This window comes from Delphinus delphis, chromosome 1 (genome assembly GCF_949987515.2).
Source record: "Delphinus delphis chromosome 1, mDelDel1.2, whole genome shotgun sequence".
Taxonomy (NCBI): Eukaryota; Metazoa; Chordata; class Mammalia; order Artiodactyla; family Delphinidae; genus Delphinus; species Delphinus delphis.
Genome location: NC_082683.1, coordinates 162934884 through 162958023, shown reverse-complemented (window position 1 = coordinate 162958023; position 23140 = coordinate 162934884). Strand labels below are relative to the sequence as shown.

Here is a 23140-nt window from a genome sequence, read left to right as displayed (position 1 = left end):
TCACGCACAATCAAATCTACTCCTCAAATTTCATAACTGTTTAAGACCTTCTGGCCCACCTTCTAATTTAACTTTCATTCCTAATCATCTCTGCCTAGGACATGATCCTGATTTGCTTTTTCTTTTGGTCTTCCTTCCTCTGGGGTCCTACAGCACCCTCCTTTCCATGCCCCTTCCTTGGGCATTGTGATATTCTGTTTAGATGTCTGTATCCATCTGTGAACTCCTTGAAAAAAAGGACTGTGTCTTACTTACCTGACTTGCTTTGATCTATTAATATTTTTTCCATCTTATCAATTACATTCTTAAAAGTAGCATAAACATTTTTATAGACTGAGGTGGAGTAGAAATTTTGGAAGGAAAAAAGGAGGTAACCAAGGCCGTCTATACAACCTAAGAATACACCGTGAGCAGCACTGTAAATGAGGGATGAGATGAAACATGACACAAATTAAACCCTCCCAAAAGTATCAGCTAGAGACCTGTGAAAGGTGCACAGAGGACAGTGTGAAGGGGCTCCCAACTGGCTGAATCTCAGACAATCTGAACATCATATAATGAGAGTAATGGAAAACACACTGCAGAAGTAGTAATACCTGAGTTTGATGAGGAATGGGATATTTACATAGTTTCCAAGTACCTCCACACAACACACGTATGAATTACAAAGGAAAAGAGTAACTTCACAGTGTAAGAAGCTTGGCAGAACCACCTTAATTAAGTGACCAAAGTGAACATCACCAGTATTGGGGCAAATCAAAACTGCACATCACCTGACACGACGCAGTGAGAAGAGCATCACCTCATGATATTCCTGCCAAAGATGCACAACCTGTGTCTAATCACGAGGAAACATCAGACAAATCCAGATTGAGGGCATTTTACAAAGTAACTGGCCTATAACCTTCAAGAGTGTCAAAAGTCAAGACAGGAGCTGTTCCAGACTTTAAGGAAACTAAAGAGAAACAGCAACCGGTTGCAATAGCTAATTCTAAACTAGATTCCTTTGTTATAAAGGACATTATTGGGACAACTGGAGAAACCTGAATGGAGCCTGAGGATTACATGGTAGCAAAGTATCACAGCTGATGTCCTGATGTTGATGGCTGGTTATGCAGGGAAACCTGGTGTGTAGGAAGTGTACATTAAAGTATTTGGGGGTGATGGGGCATCAGGTTGGCCAATACTCTCAGACAGTTCGGGGGGAGGGGGAGTTCTTTCTATTGTGACTGCAACTTTCCTGTAGTAGAGTCAAGGTTGTTTCAAAATAAACATTCTATTTAAAAAAGGTATCTTATTTTATTTTGACAGTTAAAAATTATTTTCTTTTTCTTAAACAGGAGGTATAGGGTGTTTCCGTACAAGGTTGGCCAGATGGGAAGAATCTTTAGCTCTGACTTGGCCTCATTAATTTGAGCATAAAATGCTTACGTGAGACCACATCTGTGTCAAGTTGAAAGTGGACAGCTCAGAGCACGTGGGTATCTTTGGCAGCTCGATGCCCTGGACTCCCTGAAGGCCTGCTGCTTGAGAAGTCACCGGCTGAGGGACCACTGCAGAGCTTCATACATTGCTTGATCCTGAGAGGAGAGGACAGAATATAGAGCTGGTCACTGTCTGACATGGGTTTACCTGTGTTCCCCAAAATTCAGATGTTGAAGTCCTCACCCCCAGTACCTCAAAGTGTGACTGGATTTGGAGACAGGGTCTTAAAAGTGGTGATTAAGTTAAAATGAAGTCATTAGGGTGGGCTCTACTACATCCAATACAACTTGGTGTCTTTATAAGAACAGATGATTAAGGACTTCCCTGGTGGTGTAGTGGTTAAGAATCCTCCTGCCAATACAGGGGACATGGGTTTGAGCCCTGGTCCAGGAAGATCCCACATGCCGCGGAGCAACTAAGCCCGTGCGCCACAACTACTGAGCCTGTGCTCTAGAGCCCACGAGCCACAACTATGAGCCTGCGTGCCACAACTACTGAAGGCTGCGTGCCTAGAGCCCATGCTCTGCAACGAGAAGCCACCACAATGAGAAGTCGCGGGCGGCAATGAAGAACAGCCCCCGCTCGCCACAACTAGAGAAAGCCCACACGCAGCAACGAAGACCCAACACAGCCAAAAATAAATAAATTAATTAATTAAAAAAAAAAACAGAAGAGATGATTAAGACACAGACACGCACAGAGAGAAGACCATGTAAAGACACAGGGAGAAGACCGTCATCTCCAAACAGGGCCCAGAAGAAACCAACCCTGCCAGTACCTTGATCTTGGACTTCTAATTTCCAGATCTGTGAGAAAATAAATTTCTGTGGTTTAAGCCACCCAGTTGGTGGTACTTTGTTATAGCAACCGGAGCAAACAAAGAGAGGTGGCTTACCTCCCTGATCTAAAGTCCATACAGACTCCTTTTTACAGGGAATGCCTACGACTCTTATAATTGTTGACTAAAGTTTGCTGTAAAAATCAGATTAAAAGATTCTTATGTCTATATCTATTTAATGAAGAAAGCAAAACTCTAAACTGTACTGGGTCCAGATGAAAATGGGAGGCAGAAGCAGAGGCATCTTATACTACATTAACATTTGTAAACTGCCACGGCATTTTCCAGTTGGTGGTATCATTCTACATTTTCAGTAACAACGTATGAGAGTTCTAGTTGCTTCACATCCCTGCCACCATTTGGTGCTGTCAGTCTTTTATTTATCTATGTATATATGTTTGGCTGCGTTGGGTCTTTGTTGCTGTGCGCGGGCTTTCTCTAGTTGCGGCGAGTGGGGGCTACTCTTTGTTGCGGTGCGTGGGCTTCTCATTGCAGTGGCTTCTTTTGTTGTGGAGCACGGGCTCTAGGCACGTAGGCTTCATTAGTTGTGGCACACGGGCTTAGTTGCTCTGTGGCATTTGGGATCTTCCTGGACCAGGGCTCGAACCCATGCCCCCTTCATTGGCAGGAGGATTCTTAACCACTGAACCACCAGGGAAGTCCTGTTGTCAGTCCCTTAAATTTTAGTCATTCTGGTAGATGTGTAGTGGATTCTCACTGTGGTCACACTAACTTTCTTTTTTTTTTTTTTTGGTGAGGCTGTGGAGCAACAAGAATTCTCATCGATTGCTGGTGGGAATGCAAAATGGTGCAGCCATTCTGGAAGACAGTTTGGCAGTTTCTTACCAAACTAAACATGCTCTTACTAGAAAATCCAGCAATCATGCTCCATGGTATTTAACCAACTGAGTTGAAAATCTATGTCCACACAAAAACATGCATACAAATGTTTACAGCAGCTTTATTCATAATTGCCAAAACCTGAAAGCAACCAAGATGGCCTTCAGTATGTGAATGGATAAGTTATGGCACATCCAGACAATGGAACATTTAGTGCTAGAAAGAAGTGGACTATCAAGCCATGAAGGACAGAGAGGAACCTTACATGCGTATCACTGTGAAAGAAGTCAACCTGAAAACACTAATGTATGATTCCAACTGTAGGACATTCTGGAAAAGGCAAAGCTATAGCGACAGTAAAAATATCAGGGGTTGGGGGAGGGAGTGTTGAGCACAGAGCAGTGAAACTATACTGTAAGACACTATGGTGGTAGATTTATGTCATTACGTATTTGTCAAATCCCATAGAACAGGAGTCCCCAACCCCTGGTACTGGTCCGTGGCCTGTTAGGAACTGGGCCACACAGCAGGAGGTGAGTGGCAGGTGAGCGAGCAAAGCTTCATCGGTGTTTGCAGCCGCTCCCCATCGCTCGCATTACTGCCTGAGCTCCGCCTCCTGTCAGCATTATGGTGAGTTGTATAATTATTTCATTATATATTACAATAAAGTGCATGATAAATGTAATGTTCCCTGACCAGCAATCGAACCCAGGCCCTCGGCAGTGAAAGCACCAAGTCCTAACCACTGGACCGACTCCCCTCAAGTACCTCTCAAACCGTGTCAAAGGTGAACAGAAAATAGGTATTAGTGAAATGCTGAATTAACTCTGAAATAGGATAAAAGGGCCTCTGTATTTCAACACCACCGCTAAATAATATATGTAAAGACATTTTAAGCATGCTTTGCTTATAGCCAGATTAAAGCAATTCCTTTTTAATAATAAAATAACATTTTAAGTTATAAAACAATATTTTTGTAGAAATGTAAAGAAAATACAGATAAGCAAAAAAAAAGAAATTAATCCTTAATTTCCAAAGATAACTATTATTACTATTTTGGCCTTACAGATCTTTTAAATTATTATTTTTTAAGTATTTAATTTTTAAAGATAGGTAATACATTCACATGGTTCAAAATTCAAACAGGATGAAAGGTCAACTTTCACACCTCTGTCCTCCAGTTACTCAGTTTCTTTTCCCACAAGCAACCACTGTTAGTTTCATAAGTAATAATTTCATAAGGGCCAGTTAATATGCCAAACAAGGAAAGTAGTCTCTTTACCTTAATGTTGTGCCTTATTTTTTTAAAAGATCAAACAAAGTAATAATCAGCTTGGTCATCTGTCTCATTTATCGTTTACTCAAAATTCATACCATGCCTACCTCCAAAAGAGAAGTTATATCTTCTTATTCACTAGTGTAGTTTCCAGAGATCAAATACTTAAAGATTTATGATCACCAAAAATATTAAAGAGAATATATTAGAATCAAGTAGCATCACTAGGGCATACATGTAGCCTTCCAAGGGATGTTCCTAAGAGGATAAAAAAAATTCTACCTTGTGTGGAATTATAGGTCCAGTTTTTTAATAAAATCAGTCATATGGCCTTTGTCATACTGTAGTTGATACCTCTGAAGCAAAAGCTGCTTGCAAACAATTCTCTAACATTAACAGAATTGAGTGAGCAGGTTAATATGTATTCTATGTACACATCTATGGTAGTGCTTACCATACAACTCTTAATGGCTCAAAATGGTTCCTAATCCACATCTTATGTGATTTTAAATATATCTTGTGAGTCTAGCACAGAGGCTGGCATATGTACAGTAGGTATGTGATATTTATGGATGGATGGGATCTTAGGCAACTCAATACACAGCTAGAGGCAAGAGGCACTATACTTGGGAAGTTTTTCTCTCATAAATGTCAATGTGACAGGCTGGATCAAGCAAACGGATGAACCATATAATCCTGAGTGTGAAGAAGAGAATCAATGTGTTCCGGCCAGTGGGTGTGGAAAACACTAAAACAACGAGTTAATAAAACAGGAGAGTTTCTATGGTGTGGCTTTAGTAGAGGAGGAAAAAAAAATTATAATTTATGTTTGAGTGAGGTTTCCTTCCTGACATCTGAACAATGCAATAGTAGGCAGAGTGAAAAGGCTATAATTTGAGATAATAGCTGGGAAAATAATCTCAAGGTCTCAACATTTATTAATAGTTAACCTAGCCTCAGGTCTCTGGTGAGCAGTTATTACTGAAAAAACCAAACCAGCAAAATAAGTTATGCTTCATAGGTCTATGAAGTGACACATGTTGGACAAGAGAATTTGACTTAATTGAGGGGAGAGAATTAACAGTGACTGAGAAGCAACTGGCAAAAAGAGTTCAATCTTCTTTGTTGGGATATCTGTCATAACAAATTACCAGTCTATTAAGTCTTCTTAGGACCACAATAGGACATGGCCTCTCACCAGAAACTAGGACAGGGCAGGTACCTTCAGATGGAGCCTAAAAGTTTGGTACCAATGAAGTGGGAATGAATGAGGAATACGGGTAGAGACTCAGAGAAGGAATATTTGCTCATGTGTTCACTTTCCACCCTCAACTGGTTACCAAGGATTTACTGGGTCAGGTGACACGTTGCTGCATTTGGCCTCTAAACTACACCCTACTATCATGTCAGCCAATTGCTGGACACGGAATCCACTTCACATGCCGTTGTTGCCCAACCTCAAATTAACAACCATGTGGCACCTGGGAGCCAACTGCTTCAAGGAAGAAGGCACCAGCTAGTAGGAATGATTTACCTGGCAGGAGAGCATGATGAATATTTCAGAACTGTAAAGACCAGCTCTGCGGACTTTGGGAGAGAATGTGCACACCCTTCTTCTTTCAGTTTTCTTTTTCCTTTTTTGACATCTCCTGATCATTTATTTAATGTTAACTCACTTCAAAGCAACTGCTATCTTTGTAAGTATGTCTGAAATGTTAAAATGTAGTAAGTGTTCCTTTTACATTTAACAAAATCTAGTGATTCTCTTTTAGTGTGAAAAGACTACCCTGCCGCTAACAAGTCAATTAACTTGATGCCAGTGTCTTATCTACAGCTTTTCATTCTAGGGCTTGAAGTCATGACCTTTACAAAACTATGCCCTTTAGGATCTGCCTGGCCAGAGTATCTAATTTCCTAGTGAGTCACAGTGATTGGTTTTGTCATGGGCTCTAATCTGAGCAGGACTAATCACAGGCTCCCTGAAACTCTCCTGCCAGAGCTATCAGGGAATTCTCTTGCTCTGGGGATTAATAAACCCCCTGTGTGTCTGGGCCTGCAGGCAGCCATCTACCCCCATGAGATGAAGCAATGAGGTTTATGGATCTCACATGCCTGAAGCCAGCAGTACTCTCAACTTCCTTGTTATGTGGACCAATGAGTTCCTCTTTTTTCCCACTTACATTAGTTTGAGTTGGGTTTCTGTCATTTACAACTAAAAGAGCCCTAATATTAAAAGTAGAAAGGGGTGGCTGATAAATGAGCTGCTCAACCTTACGTTCAGAAAAACATCTCAACAAATGCCACACCTTTCTTTTGGTTTGATATGTTTTTCTTTTGGTCCGATTTTTGAAATGGATTTTATTTGACCATACAACTCCTCTAATTTCAACTGAATTCTCCTAAATTAGAAGGAAGAAGTTCCTCTAAAAATAGAGCTGGCATAGAATCCAGCAATCCCACCCCTGGGCATATATCCAGAAAAAAACTCTAGTTCGAAAAGATATATGTACCCCAATGTTCACAGCAGCACTATTTACAACAATCAAGACATGGATGCAACCTAAATGTCCATCAACAGATGAATGGATAAAGAAGATGTAGTATATATATACAATGGAACACTACTCAGCCATAAAAAGAATGAAATAATGCCATTTGAAGCAACATGGACACACCTAGAGATTATCGTACTAAGTGAAGTAAGTCAGATAAAGACAAATACCATATGATATTACTTATATATAGACTCTAAAATATGATACAAATGAACTTATTTACAAAACAGAAACACTCACAGACATAGAAAACAAACTTATGGCTACCAAAGGGGCTATAAAGGGGAAGGATAAATTAGGAGTTTGGGATTGCAGATACAAACTACTGTATATAAAATAAACAACAAGGTCCTACTGTGTAGCACAGGGAACTATATTTAGTATCTCATAATAAACCATAATGGAAAAGAAAATGAAAAAGAATATATATACATACATATCATATACATATATATATATCTGCATCACTTTGCTGAACACCAGAAACTAACACAACATTGTAAATCAACTATACTTCAATTAAAAAAAAAATTTAAGGAAGGAAGAAGTTCTTTGGTACAGCTTTGAACTGTGAAGGACTAGAACCAGAACAAGAAAGGACTGAGGCCCCAATAAACATAACATAACACTGGTTTCAAATTTACCTGCAAAGAGTAAGCAAAGGTGGTAAAATAAAGATTTAATCTTTAATTATTATACCTGCAAGGATGAAAACGTGGCCAAATTTAAGGACAGGCCAAACAATTTTCAAACTTTGCATGATATGTTTGTAGCCATCTGTAATAAAATTACTTGAACATTGAACACAGAAGCTTTTCAAAATTACAGCAAGCAAATTAGAGAAAGAAGAACAACAAAACCCCAAAGTTAGCAGAAGGAAAGAAATCATAAACATCAGATCAGAAATAAATGAAAAAGAAATGAAGGAAACGATAACAAAGATCAATAAAACTAAAAGGTGGTTCTTTGAGAAGATAAACAAAATTGATAAACCATTAGCCAGACTCATCAAGAAAAAAAAGGGAGAAGACTCAAATCAATAGAACTACAAATGAAAAAGGAGAAGTAACAACTGACACTGCAGAAATACAAAGGATCATGAGAGATTACTACAAGCAACTCTATGCCAATAAAATGGACAACCTGGAAGAAATGGACAAATTCTTAGAAATGCACAACCTGCCAAGACTGAACCAAGAAGAAACAGAAAATATGAACAGACCAATCACAAGCACTGAAATTGAAACTGTGATTAAAAATCTTCTAACAAACAAAAGCCCAGGACAGATAGCTTCACAGGCAAATTATATCAAACATTTAGAGAAGAGCTAACACCTTACCTTCTCAAACTCTTCCAAAATACAGCAGAGGGAGCAACACTCCCAAACTCATTCTACGAGGCCACCATCACCCTGATACCAAAATCAGACAAGGATGTCACAAAAAAGAAAACTACAGGCCAATATCACTAATGAACACAGATGCAAAAATCCTCAACAAAATACTAGCAAACAGAATCCAACAGCACATTAAAAGGATCATACACCATGATCAGGTAGGGTTTATTCCAGGAATGCAAGGATTCTTCAATACATGCAAACCAATCAACGTGATACACCATATTAACAAACTGAAGGAGAAAAACCATATGATCATCTCAATAGATGCAGAGAAAGCTTTTAACAAAATTCAACGCCCATTTATGATAAAACCCTGCAGAAAGTAGGCATAGAGGGAACTTTCCTCAACATAATAAAGGCCATATATGACAAACCCACAGCTAACATCGTTCTCAATGGTGAAAAACTGAAACCATTTCCACTAAGATCAGGAACAAGACAAGGTTGCCCACTCTCACCACTATTATTCAACATAGCTTTGGAAGTTTTAGCCACAGCAAAGGGAAGAAAAAGAAATAAAAGGAATCCAAATTGGAAAAGAAGAAGTAAAGCTGTCACTGTTTGCAGATGACATGATACTATACATAGAGAATCGTAAAGATGCTACCAGAAAACTGCTAGAACTAATCAATGAATTTGGTAAAGTAGCAGGATACAAAATTAATGCACAGAAATCTCTGGCATTACTATACACTAATGATGAAAAGTCTGAAACTGAAATTAAGAAAACACTCCCATTTACCACTGCAACAAAAAGAATAAAGTATCTAGGAATAAACCTACCTAAGGAGACAAAAGACCTGTTTGCAGAAAACTATAAGACACTGATGAAAGAAATTAAAGATGATACAAACAGATGGACAGATATACCATGTTCTTGGATTGGAAGAATCAACATTGTGAAAATGACTCTACTACCCAAAGCAATCTACAGATTCAATGCAATCCCTATCAAACTACCACTGGCATTTTTCACAGAACTAGAACAAAAAATTTCACAATTTGTATGGAAACACAAAAGACCCCCAATAGCCAAAGCAATCCTGAGAACGAAAAATGGAGCTGGAGGAATCAGGCTCCCTGCCTTCAGACTATACTACAAAGCTACAGTAATCAAGACAGTATGGTACTGGCACAAAAACCGAAATATTGATCAATATAACAGGATAGAAATCCCAGAGGTAAACCCACACACATGTGGTCACCTTATCTTTGATAAAGGAGGCAAGAATATACAGTGGAGAAAAGACAGCGTCTTCAAGAAGTGGTGCTGGGAAAACTGGACAGCTGCATGTAAAAATATGAAATTAGAACACTCCCTAACACCATACACAAAAATAAACTCAAAATGGATTAAAGACCTAAATGTAAGGCCAGACACTATCAAACTCTTAGAGGAAAACATAGGCAGAACACTCTATGACATAAATCACAGCAAGATCCTTTTTGACCCACCTCCTAGAGAAATGGAAAGAAAAACAAAAATAAACAAATGGGACCTAATGAAATTTCAAAGCTTTCACACAGCAAAGGAAACCATAAACAAGACAAAAAGACAACCCTCAGAATGGGAGAAAATATTTGTAAATGAAGCAACTGACAAAGGATTAATCTCCAAAATTTACAAGCAGCTCATGCAGCTCGATAACAAAAAAACAAACAATGCAATCCAAAAATGGGCAGAAGACCTAAAAAGACATTTCTCCAAATAAGATATACAGACTGCCAACAAACACATGAAAGAATGCTCAACATCATTAATCATTAGAGAAATGCAAATCAAAACTACAATGAGATATCATCTCACACCGGTCAGAATGGTCATCAACAAAAAATCTAGAAACAATAAATGCTGGAGAGGGTGTGAAGAAAAGGGAACACTCTTGAACTGTTGGGGGGAATGTAAATTGATACATCCACTGTATCAATATAAATTGATACAGTGGGATAGAGAGGGTGGGAGGGAAATGCAAGAGGGAGGAGATATGGGGATATATGTAAATGTATAGCTGATTCACTTTGTTATAAAGCAGAAACTATTAAACTACTAGAAAAAAGCAAAGGAGAACATTTTTGCAAACTTAGGATAGTCAAGATTTCTTATGACAGAAGCACACAAATTATAAAAAAAAAGATAAATTGAACTTCAACTAAATTAAAAACTTCTGCTCTTCAATAGATGCCTTTAGAAAATAAAAAGGTCAACAACAGGTTAAGAGAAAATATCCTCAATATGCATATCTGATAAAAGGCTTCTATCTAAGATGAACTAAGAGTTTGTACAACTGAATAATAAGGAAACAACTCAATTTTTTAAGAGCAAAAGATGAGGACACAAAATAAGATATCCAAATGACCAATAAGCATATGAAAAAATGCTCAACATTTTAGTCATTAGGGAAACACAAATTTAGACCACACAAGGATACTATTCCACATCCAGTAGAATGGCTAAAATTAAAAGACTGAAAATATTTAAGTGTTGGTGAGACCGTGAGCCAACTAGAACTCTCATAAAATGTAAAACGGTATTACAGCCACTTTGGAAAGAAGGCTGGCAGTTCTCTATAAAGTTAAACATAAATTCACCATAAGACCCACCAATTCCTCTCCTGGTCATTTTTTTTCTTTAATATGTATTTATTTATTTACTTGGCTGCATCGGGACTTAGTTGTGGCATCTGGGATTTTTTAGTTGTGGTATGTGAACTCTTAGTTGCAGCATGTAGGATCTAGTTCCCTGACCAGGGATCGAACTGGGGCCCCCTGCGTTGGCAGCATGGTCTTAGCCACTGGACCACCAAGGAAGTCCCCTCTCTTGGTTATTTACTCAAGAGAAATAAAAATACATGTTCCCCCACCCCCCCAAAAAAACCCACACACATTCAGAGCACCATTATCCATAAAAGCCAAAAACTGGAAACAACTGAAGTGTCCACCAACAGGGGAAAGGATAAGCAAATTGTGGTATATTCATATAATGGGAAACTACTCAGCAAGAGGATACATCAAGCTAGTGAAAAACTGAGTGAAGTGGATGAGTCTCTAAAACAATAAACTGAGCAAAAGAAGCCAGACAAATGAGTATATATTGTATGACTGCATGTATGACTGCATTTACATAAAGTTCTAAAACAGGCAAAGTTTGAGCATGATGACAGAAGTCAGATCAGGGGTTACCTAGAGCAGCGTTTAGAAAGGGACTGACAACTACAAAAGAACACAAGGGACTTTCTGAAGTGATTAAAATGTCCTCTATATTGATTGTAGTGCTGGTTACATTTGCCAAAACTTACAGAACTGTACTTGTGCATTACATAGGTAAATTAAATTTCAATTAAAAAAAGGTTACAGCATGAGAGTGCCAAATGCAGAGCTATGTCAGTATGTCCTAATTCCTGAAAAGCCTCAAAACTTGGCTGTAGATAAGAAACAATTTCAATTAAAAAGATTTTTTTTTAATAACTAAATCTTTGGGAGGACACATATCAGTACTCTCTTGTTGATCAGAATGAAAACTTCCAGTAAGATTAACTGTAAAACTGTTTCTGATTTTAATTAATAAGATTATCTTATTCAAAGATATTCAGTAAAATAAAAACATTTCCTCTAGTATACAAAAATGCCTGAGAGGTCAAAGCAGACTTTCGTTTCTCCAAATATGGTAGAAGAACCAGTCCAAGTTCAGCAGACTTGACTTTACTCTAGCAGAAAAAGAAGTAAGTCATAGGCCTAAAAGATACCACCACCAGCCCAAACCCCTTAACTGATTATTTTAGTTAAAAGTGATAAGATGGTCAACTAACTTAGAGCATTTACACCAAAACCGGAGGCACTGGAACAAAGCAACCCATCGCATATATTGGGTTGGCCAAAAAAGTTCTTTCGGGTTTTTCTGTAAGATGTTATGGAAAAACCTGAACGAACTTTTTTGGCCAACCCAGTAAGTGTTTGAACTTGGACTTAAGTGTTTTCAATGAGTAATCATAAACACTGAGCCTGGAGTAATAAATGGCAAACGACTTAAAGGAACTTTTAGTATAGTCAATAAACAGGATCTCGTGGCTAAGGCACATTCTAGGAGTTCAGAAACACAAGATATCCAAGTGAACAAAACTTATCACAACAGTTTTCAATTTATGCATCTCTTAGGGTTGGATATTTTGTTGCTCTCTTTGTAAGTGTCATAGTAACCTGACTTCCCTTAATAGCAAATATTTAACTTATTACAAACAGAATACCTCAACACAGTAAGAAATAAATATGGGAAAGTCCGGTAGTTTTTGTAAGGACAAGTCACAGTGATTTTTAACCCTTCTCTGACCTTATGGTGAAGGTATTTTAGTCTCCTGAAACTACGGGTAAGTCCATAGTGCTTAGTCTGGGCAGCTTAGGTTGAAGAAGATAAGAAATTATTTGTTTAAAAGGGTGAAATGAAGCAGGTCCAATAATACTTGAATGAGACTGATTAAAAATTCTGAGCTTGTGGAAACAGACACAAGAGGTCATTTTCTCTTTGTGTTTAGTCTCTAAAAACATTCAACATTACAGTCTCTCAAGAACACTCTCACAAAGGCAACTGTTTTGCTCGTTTTCATGAGTTCACATACCTACTACACTCAATTCTAGTCGCTTTTCTCTTATACCTTTAAGAGCACTGCTTACAACCCAATCCAAAAATGGGCAGAAGACCTAAAAAGACATTTCTCCAAAGAAGATATACAGATTGCCAACAAACACATGAAAGAATGCTCAACATCATTAATCATTAGAGAAATGCAAATCAAAACTACAATAAGGTATCATCTCATACCAGTCAGAATGGCCATCATCAAAAAATCTAGAAACAATAAATGCTGGAGAGGGTGTGGAGAAAAGGGAACACTCTTGCACTGCTGGAGGGAATGTGAATTGATACAGCCACTATGGAGAACAGTATGGAGGTTCCTTAAAAAACTACAAATAGACTTACCATACGACCCAGCAATCCCACTACTGGGCATATACCCTGAGAAAACCATAATTCAAAAAGAGTCATGTACCAAAATGTTCATTGCAGCTCTATTTACAATAGCCCGGAGATGGAAACAACCTAAGTGTCCATCATCGGATGAATGGATAAAGAAATGTGGCACATATATACAATGGAATATTACTCAGCCATAAAAAGAAACGAAATTGAGCTATTTGTAATGAGGTGGATAGACCTAGAGTCTGTCATACAGAGTGAAGTAAGTCAGAAAGAGAAAGACAAATACCGTATGCTAACACATATATATGGAATTTAAGAAAAAAAATGTCATGAAGAACCTAGGGGTAAGACAGGAATAAAGACACAGACCTACTAGAGAATGGACTTGAGGATATGGGGAGGGGGAAGGGTGAGCTGTGACAAAGCAAGAGAGGGGCATGGACATATATACACTAACAAACGTAAGGTAGATAGCTAGTGGGAAGCAGCTGCATAGCACAGGGAGATCAGCTAGGTGGTCTGTGACCACCTAGAGGGGTGGGATAGGGAGGGTGGGAGGGAGGGAGACGCAAGAGGGAAGAGATATGGGAGCATATGTATATGTATAACTGATTCACTTTGTTATAAAGTAGAAACTAACACACCATTGTAAAGCAATTATACCCCAATAAAGATGTTAAAAAAAAAGAGCACTGCTTACCTCTTTTGATACAGATGACTTTACTTTCTTGAAAGCTTCTTCAAAGTGCTTCTGACTAACCTTGAGTTCACCTGTGGAGCAAATGCATAAATATACATATCTGGTACAGTATGCTAATTGTGATTTACAACTTAATTTCTCTTGAGAGACTTCTAAGCATTCAAGGGGAACACTGAGGAAATTAATGATGACAGTGGTTCTACTCTTTTTCAGAACAATACTCAAGCCAGATATATTCTGCTCAAGTTTTTAGACACTTTTTAATTTTAATTTAATTTACAAATACCTGACCACATTTAATTTTACATAAATGTGTGATGTTTACAATATCCTATATTAAAAAGTGTAATCTTTTTATTTGTAATCTTTTTTCCCCCAGCAATCAAAACAGTTTATTGTGGAACAAATTACACCAAAAAGTACTTTGTCCAGACTTAATTAAAGATTCTTATCCTTTAAAGAAAACAGTTCATGTGTTTTGTTACTTTGTTTTTCTCCCCAGCTTTACTGAGATATTGTTGGCATATAACACATTCAAGTTTAAGGAGTACAACATGATGATATGGTGGGTGAATATATTGCAAAATAGTTATCACAGTAGGGTTAGTTAACATCTCTATCCCCTCATGATAGCTTTTTAATTTTTGTGGTGATAATTTTTAAGATCTACTTTCCAAACAACTTTCAAGTACAGCTCACACTTGAACAATGCCAGGGTTAGGAGTGGTGACCCTCAGTCAAAAATCTGCATATAATGTTAAAGTTGGCCCTCCGAATCTGCGGTTCCATTATCTGCGGATTCCACTGATTGTCGATTGTGTAGTGCTATACTACACATTTACTGAAAAGAATCCACGTGTAAGTGGATCTGCACAGTTCAAACCCATGTTGTTCAAGGGTTAACTGCATATAACACAGTATTGCTAATTATTACACTGGATCCTCAGAACTTACTCATCTTGCAGCAGGAAGTTTGTAACCTTTGACCAGTATCTCCCCATTTTCCCCACATTCTGCTCCTCAGATTTTAATGCAGTACCACCCAAAGAAAACTATCACTCATAAACAGATAATCCTTTGTTATCTTTGTACTGTTTACTTTAACTTAATGGCAATGTTCATGAAAAAGTAGAACTGTTCTCTTTCAGGATAATTCAAATAAATTTAACTAAGAATGGAAAGTAGGATTCCATAGTATTCAAGAGTGCATACACGTAATTAGATGCTATGGAATTATATCATAATACATAATATATATAGGTCATATCACAACACTGGAATAGAAGGGTGTTTTAATTCCTTAAAAGGTTATGCCATCACACAGTAAGAGAAATTTAATAACTAAATGTTAAATAAGCCTTGGTTTACAATTTTAGTATGACAACTTAAGTGATGACAATTTATACTTAAAATAGTAAACTTTTATACAGATATTAAGATAGTGTATTTAAAAGTAAAATACAATGTGTTGCTGAACAGGTCAAATGGAAGTTGAATGGCATTACTGATTTCAGGTTCTGTAAGATATCAATGAAAAGTCCCTGAAGGGGCTTCCCTGGTGGCGCAGTGGTTGAGAGTCCGCCTGCCAATGCAGGAGACACGGGTTTGTGCCCCGGTCCGGGAAGATCCCACATGCCGCAGAGCGGCTGGGCCCGTGAGCCATGGCCGCTGAGCCTGCGCGTCTGGAGCCTGCGCTCCGCAACGGGAGAGGCCACAACAGTGAGAGGCCCGCGTACTGCAAAAAAAAAAAAAAAAAAAAAGTCCCTGAAGGACAGGCAGCTGCAAATGCAAACTGTAGCAAAGCAGGGATGTCAAAATTTGTTACACATGTTTATAAAGTAACATCCAATCAGAATTATTTTTTTTTTTTTTAAAAAAAACATTTATTTATTTATTTGGCTGTGCCGGGTCTCAGTTGCGGCACGCAGGATCTTCATTGCCATGTGTGGGATCTTTGTTGTGGCATGTGGGATCTTTAGTTGCGGCATGCGGAATCTAGTTCCCTGACCAGGGATCAAACCTGGGCCCCATGCATTGGGAGCATGGAGTCTTAACCACTAGAACACCAGGGAAGTCCCCAATCAGAATTATTAGTAGCAGCTAATACATATACAGAGGCCTGCTAATTTTTAGTGACAAACAAATCCAAAGATAGTCATCAGATTCAGCTCTCAGGTAGCATACTACCACATAATGATTTCTTATAAGACATACTAATTTTGCTAATTATATCCCACCCACTTCCAAAATGAACTTAAAATATCTTACAATAAAAGAAGTTCAGATAACTGAATCTTAAACAACCAAAAAAATGAGGGACTTCACAATCAAGATACATGTGTTGACAAATCTAAGCTAAGCATATGCTGCTGCAACTGTAAAGAAAATTTAGCTCCAAGATTCCTGGTAGCCAAAGAAAAAAGGGAAAAGAATAAAAGAAATAAATATGAATAAAGAAAGACATCTTCTGGGAAATCTACTGAATAAAAGGAGATCAACCTAGACTTGAACTTCAGATCAAAGTACAGGTTTTGAGGACAAGGCAGGTCTTTTGAAGAAGGTATTCGACAGTACTGTAAGGAAGATAGCCACACACTGCAACTGATCAAACAACTGTCCCAGGAACCAAGCAAAGTAGAGGCTATTTTTGTACTTGGCATGGTCGGCCTGCAGGTCACAAATGAATTGTTTTGTAAGCCAAATAATACAATCAAAGACACTGTCAAATGTGAAGAACAATGCAAAGCTGCTGACATGGCCCCAAAGGAAAATGTAAGTATATGGGAAGTTATTTCAATTTTTACTTCTTGTTTGTGTGTTTTCTAAGCTCTTCAATTTAGGCTACATTTTAACAGTAAAGTAGATATCACCTTAGAAAAAGAATGAGAAAGTTTTCCAGTATTGATAAACAGACCAAACTCATGATGAAGACAGTAAATGGACCTACTTGCCTAACTCTAAACATTTGTATATGATGATAAGGAAAGATAGAAAACATTTTATTAGGCACCAAATAACTTTGCTATTATTATAGTTGTCAGCCACAGAGGTTATGTAATATTCCAGAACAGCTGCTAAAGGTCTCATCAGAAAAATGTCAGTTTTAATATCACAGATGATAGATGTTATTAGAAAATGGACATTTTCCAGGTTAACAGTGATTTTAGGTATCCAGAGTCATAATTAACTAGGACTGAGAGATTCTGTAGAGAACTGTACCTTTTTCACTTCCACTCTTCTGTCTTGCCATTTCCTGCTTCAAGGCACAGATAGAAGCCTCCCGTACCAAAGCAGAGAGATCTGCACCCCTGTAATAAAAGAACCGTTCTTATTCATTTATTCTTAGACACTGCAAAAGCCCAGAAAAAAGTCTGACAGCAATTTCTTTTTAAGTCACATATTAAACAATCAGGAAAGACACTAACCAATAATGGTGGGATAAACTGATCATGGTCAGTAGGAAAGAGCTTTTAGCTCTCACCTAAAATATTTCTAACTTTCAGAAGAAAGGAAATTATGAAGGAAACAATGCAATGAATCATAAATATTCCCATGCTAATCTCTATAGATACTAATGATAATATAAAAAGTCTAAAACAACCAGTCAGTAGAAAGCAACTTATACATTATTTATTGTAAAACTTTCATTCACAAGGCCCATGCTAAAGTGCTAACTGGCCCATTACCAGTATATACCAATAGTATATTACCTAATGTCTAAACTAAGCTTATATAAGAAATCATTTATGACCCTTAGTTCAAAAAAGGAAAATACAAATGCTAAAAAGTCTTTGATGCACTTGATTCAAGCTCAAGCTGAATGGATACATCATAAATTACTTAAAATATGACAAGAACTAACAAACCTTCATTTAATGGTTCTGTGTAATATACTGAGTCAGCATGGTTCTTGAGTTCAATGAAAGACATTGGGGCTGACTGGTGTTTCAATACATTACATCTTTAACAGGATTCTTACAGATGCTTTGAGAAAGATTTTGAATTGGGGGATAAGAACCTCATTTCTAGACAAACATTTAACATATAATGTGACAGCACACATAACTAATAAAATTAAAGACCCACAGAGTTTAAATTATTAACTGAATCCAATCTTTCTGTTGGTTATGTGTTAGGTTTGTAACATTATTTAATAATCACACACATTAACCAATAATGTAACAAGTAGCTGAAGACTGTAGTATTATACTGCCTTTCAAACTGTGAAGACAGTGGCATTAAAACTCAAAACATACAACATTCAACTTTAACCCTAACCCATTTATTAACTGACTCCTTATGTGGTATAATCCAGAAGATTTGGCCCAGGGAAGGTTCTGCCATCAAAACTGCCTCTGCTACCAACTGAAAATCTTCAGATTTTAGCACTCAAACATGTAAACTACTCACTTAAGTCTTATTTTCTTTAGCAGTAAGTTCATTCATTATAGACTGGCATGCATTTGACTCCCAATGAGGGGAAGAGAGACATTCTCCTTAAAGTTAAGGTAGGGCTTTTACATACGCCCCTCACCACCACGGCCTGGGGGACCATTTCCCTTTCACTGAGACAGTCACTGCTTTCTTAAGTGAGCCAAGAGTCCTGACCAGAGTGCGGCAAATCTCTCAGGTGCGTTGGGGTTGAGGTGGCAGAACAAAGATCAAGACTCAGATCCCTAGATGTTCATATATGAGAAAACTGGACATTAAATTTTGGATCCTGGCCACACGCCCTAAAAATGACCACCATGGTTTCAAGTGGAATCATCTTAATAAGAGATGATTATGTGGGCTTCCCTGGTGGCGCAGTGGTTAAGAATCCGCCTGCCAATGCAGGGGACACGGGCTCGAGCCCTGGTCCGGGAAGATCCCACATGCCGCGAAGCAACGAAGCCCGTATGCCACAACTACTGAACCCACATGCCACAACTACTGCAGCCTGTGTGCCTAGAGCCCGTGCTCCACAACAAGAGAAGCCAACGCAATGAGAAGCCCGCGCACCACAGTGAAGAGTAGCCCCCGTTTGCCACAACTAGAGAAAGCCCGCGCACAGCAACGAAGACCCAACGCAGACAAAAATGAATAAATAAATAAATAAATTTATTAAAAAAAAAAGAGAGAGACAGACAGTTATGTGAAATTCTTCAACCAGAACTGGAAAGAACTGAGTGCCTATATCAGTACCGGTGGCTATGTTCCTTGGATGTAAATTTACACTGCTGAACAACAGACTCCTGAAGACCTCAAAGATTAAAACACTGCTCTCCTTGACTGACTTAGCTTCAGAAAGCACATTATTTGACCTTGAACACCCGAGTATATTGTGGACAATCAACAGGGCTTTTTAAATAAGCCAGAGGGAGAGATGTCCCCTGTTAGTCCAACGTGAATTTCATTTTCTTCCCTGTGAACCAAAATGAGGAAAGTTAACAAATTTACTTAAAAACACATGAAGGAAACAACAAAATCAACAACCACCACACACATATGAAAGCTGAAGGCAGAAATATTTGACCTCCTGCTTTTACTACAGGCTGTGTGAATATCAACAGGTGTGCTGTGAAAAATGCATTCTGAGCCTTGAAAAACCTGTAGATTATTTTCTTTTAAGTGCTGAAGCACCTCGATAATTTGGCAGCTGGTAATGAAATGTCTGCTTTAATATTCTGGAACGACAGAGACAATTTGTGAAAGGCAGTGATGGTGGTCAGGGTAGCTGAGTACCAAGAGTGAACATATGAGAGGACTCCCCGTACTCCTGGGAACTCCTCAGAGCCTCAAAACGGGTAGTCCCTTCTCTAAGAAGGAAGAAGGAGGAAAAGCCAGACGCTGGGTGCTTTCCAGGATTCCTAATTTAACCCTCCCAACATCATTCTCCCTCATTTTGCACATGAGAAAACTGAGCCTCAGAGAGTTAACTGACTGGAGATGGAGATACTCACGTATAGCAATCACAGCGAAGGTCACCAGCAACTGCTTCCAAATTTACATCTGCATCCAGTGGGGGTTTGGTGCCATTCTGAGTAAGAGAGAAAAATCCACTTTCACTGAGGCTTTAAAGATCTATATTTTCCCACATAATAGGTTCTAAATAAATAGTAATGGCTGCTTGACTAAATGAATATAACTGACTCCCAGACTAGTGTAACAGATTTTTACAAATTTCAATTTTGAGAAATGAGGTTAAGAAGTAGATCCCAAACTGGGGAAAGCTGAAGGCAAACAATTTATGCTGGTGAAGTCTGAAGAGTTTATAAATACTACAGCAAAAACAAAACACCAAGAACAAAACCCACCACCCTCAATCTTTCCAATGGTGAAGAATCACATTTCCTTTGCCTGATTAAATATGGCAAGTACATAAACAGTGATAAGTTTTGACGTGCATATGTGTTTTGGTGTGAGGCTGGCTAGGAAGGGAGAAATAACATTGAATGTGGCCAGGAGAGAACAATCAGCAAAGTGTTCTACAAAAAAAAGCCTCTGTGCTCAATGTGTTCTTTCCTAACCCTTAACTAAAACCCAACCCTGCCTTTGGTGCCAATTCCCCTTCAGCTCATACCAAGAGATGCTAGAAAGGACAAGTATCAGAACAGCCTTAGAATTCCAACAACACTTAACACAGTACCTTGCATGCATACAGTATATACTTAATAACATTTTTAGTGACTTAAACTGCAGAGGCAAACAAAACAGTTCTTAGTGACTTCAAGTACAGGACATTGTTAAGATGGTAGGTTTGTGAGTATCTGCTTTATTATTCTGACTTATTCTGATTCATAACTTAAATCTACATTGCATACTATCTTTCCTTGGTAGCAAATATTACATGGAAATAAACAGTTTAAGAAGAAACACACAGGAAAAAAGTAAATAAACATATGTCATTAAGCCTCAAGTGTAAATATTAGCTCGGCAGGTGCTCCAAACAGAGGGTCAGACGACCCAGCACCTTGAGCTATCACCTGCTTGGTCCATGCTCAGAGGGTGTCCTCTCATGTCCTCCCAGCTGGGCATGTTTAAGAATTTAATCAACTATACATCTGCTAGCTGCTATTATTTGATAAAATGCAAATGTTCATCTAACACAGGTTCAAGAAACAGTTATGCTTCCCATTCAATCCACTTCGACCTGCGAAATAAACATGGGAAAATAAACTTTCCGTGCGACCTTAGGAAACAATCTTTGTGCTTTTTTCTTTTCTCCCTCTGGTTGTGTGTAAAACTAGATGGTCAGACTGTGTGATCCCTAAGTTTCCTTCAATCTCATCAGTTAATCTTGTGCGGGAAGAGGTGGGCAGTGCCTGAAGGAAGCAGGAGGCCAGCTTCTGTGGCTCTGGTAATGTTCTCTCTTCTACTGTGGTAAAATTTATGTAACAAAATTTATCATTTTAACCATTTAAAAATGTATAGTTTAGTGGCATTAATTACATTGTTACTGTGCAACCATCAATCTCTAAAACATAACCGCCACCTTCCCAAAATGGAACTTTGTTTGTGTTAAGGGACAACCCTCCCCTCCCCTATTCCACGGCCACCCCCCCCCCCGCCCCGCTCCACCAGCCCCTGGCAGCCGCCATTCTACTTTCTGTCTCCATGAAATTAACTGCTAATACTCTTTCTTGAAGGTTTTGTTTATAAAAACGCATGAAGTTGGACATTTAATGATATGTCCACTTTTCTGTACGTGCATTATACTTTAATAAAAAGGTCTGAAAAGTGGAAATAACACTGAACCAGGAATTTAAAAACTTGAGTTCTGAAGTTCAAATCTGCAACTGAATGGACAGTTGGTAAGGCCCCAAATCTTTATTGCGTATTTTCATAATTAAAAAAACCCAGCATCTTTTCTTTTAATTTAAAAAAATTTTTATTTTTGGCCAAGCATTTTGTGGGATCTTAGTTCCCTGACCAGGGATTGAACCCGAGTTCACAGCACTGAGTCCTAACCACTGGACCAGGGAATTCCCCCCAAAACCCAGTATCTTATCTCCAGATAAGGAGAGATAATTTGGTGCTATATTTGGGAGGGGAAGGGGAGGGGGAGGGGAAGTCTTGTTTAAATAGTGATGATGAACAGGTAATAAGGATTTATCATGATGCAGAACAGAAATGTTTGGACTTTCCAAGCTATGTCGGAAGTGGGAAAGCCTGAGGACACTGCCCTGTTGAGTCCCTCAATCTACTAGTAGGAGGAGGTAGGAGGTGGGGCAAGAGGCTACCTCATTAGGCATGAACCCTTTTGAGATTCTTTAATGTTCTTAAGAAACTATTAGGGCTTCCCTGGTGGCACAGTGGTTAAGAATCCGCCTGCGAATGCAGGGGACACGGGTTCGAGCCCTGGCCTGGGAAGATCTCACATGCACGGGGCAACTAAGCCCGTGTGCAACAACTACTGAGCCTGCGCTCTACAGCCCATGAGCCACAACTATTGAGCCCACGCGCCACAACTACTGAAGCTCATGCGCCTAGAGCCCGTGCTCTGCAACAAGAGAAGCCACTGCGATGAGAAAGGAAGGAAGGAAGGAAGGAAGGAAGGAAGGAACTATCAACCCTACCTTGATGGTCACCCAGCACATGGATGTTCCCTGTGCTGCTAGAGAATTTTACCTCAAGCTATCTACTGTCCTGTTTTTTTTTTGTTTTTAATTTATTTTTGGCTGTGTTGGGTCTTTGTTGCTACGTGCAGGCTTTCTCTAGTTGTGGCAAGAGGGGGCTTCTCTTGTTGTGGAACACAGGCTCTAGGCATGCGGGCTTCAGTAGTTGAGGCACTCGGGCTCAGTAGTTGCGACTCTCGGGCCCTACAGCGTGTGGGCTTCAGTAGTTGTGGCACGTGGGCTCAGTAGTGTGGCTCGTGGGCTCTAGAGCGCAGGCTCAGTAGTCGTGGCACACGGGCTTAGTTGTCCTGCGGCATGTAGGATCTTCCCGGACCAGGGATTGAACCCGTGTCCCTGCATTGGCAGGTGGATTCTTAACCACTGTGCTACCAGGGAAGTCCCTACTGTCCTGTTTTAATCAAAAGCTCAATCATAAGAAACTGATTCATGGAGGACTGCCTAAGGATAATTCTTTTA

At 38.9% G+C, this 23140-nt stretch overlaps 1 protein-coding gene across 2 annotated transcripts in view; it reads right to left on the bottom strand.

Moving 5' to 3' along the window:
- Nucleotides 1–1273: 1273 nt before the first annotated feature.
- The window catches only part of NVL (nuclear VCP like), a 98331-nt gene continuing 76464 nt past the window's right edge, over nucleotides 1274–23140 (bottom strand). Inside the window, exons 20-23 of one of the 2 annotated variants that reach the window (XM_059997850.1) lie at nucleotides 20009–20085; nucleotides 17286–17374; nucleotides 14067–14137; nucleotides 1274–1580 (exon numbers count right to left, since the gene is read on the bottom strand). In XM_059997850.1, the coding sequence (XP_059853833.1) occupies nucleotides 1536–1580; nucleotides 14067–14137; nucleotides 17286–17374; nucleotides 20009–20085 (282 nt within the window). In that variant the 3' untranslated portion in view covers nucleotides 1274–1535. The remainder of the gene's footprint in view (nucleotides 1581–14066; nucleotides 14138–17285; nucleotides 17375–20008; nucleotides 20086–23140) is intronic. The other variant, XM_059997853.1, reaches the window with a different exon arrangement.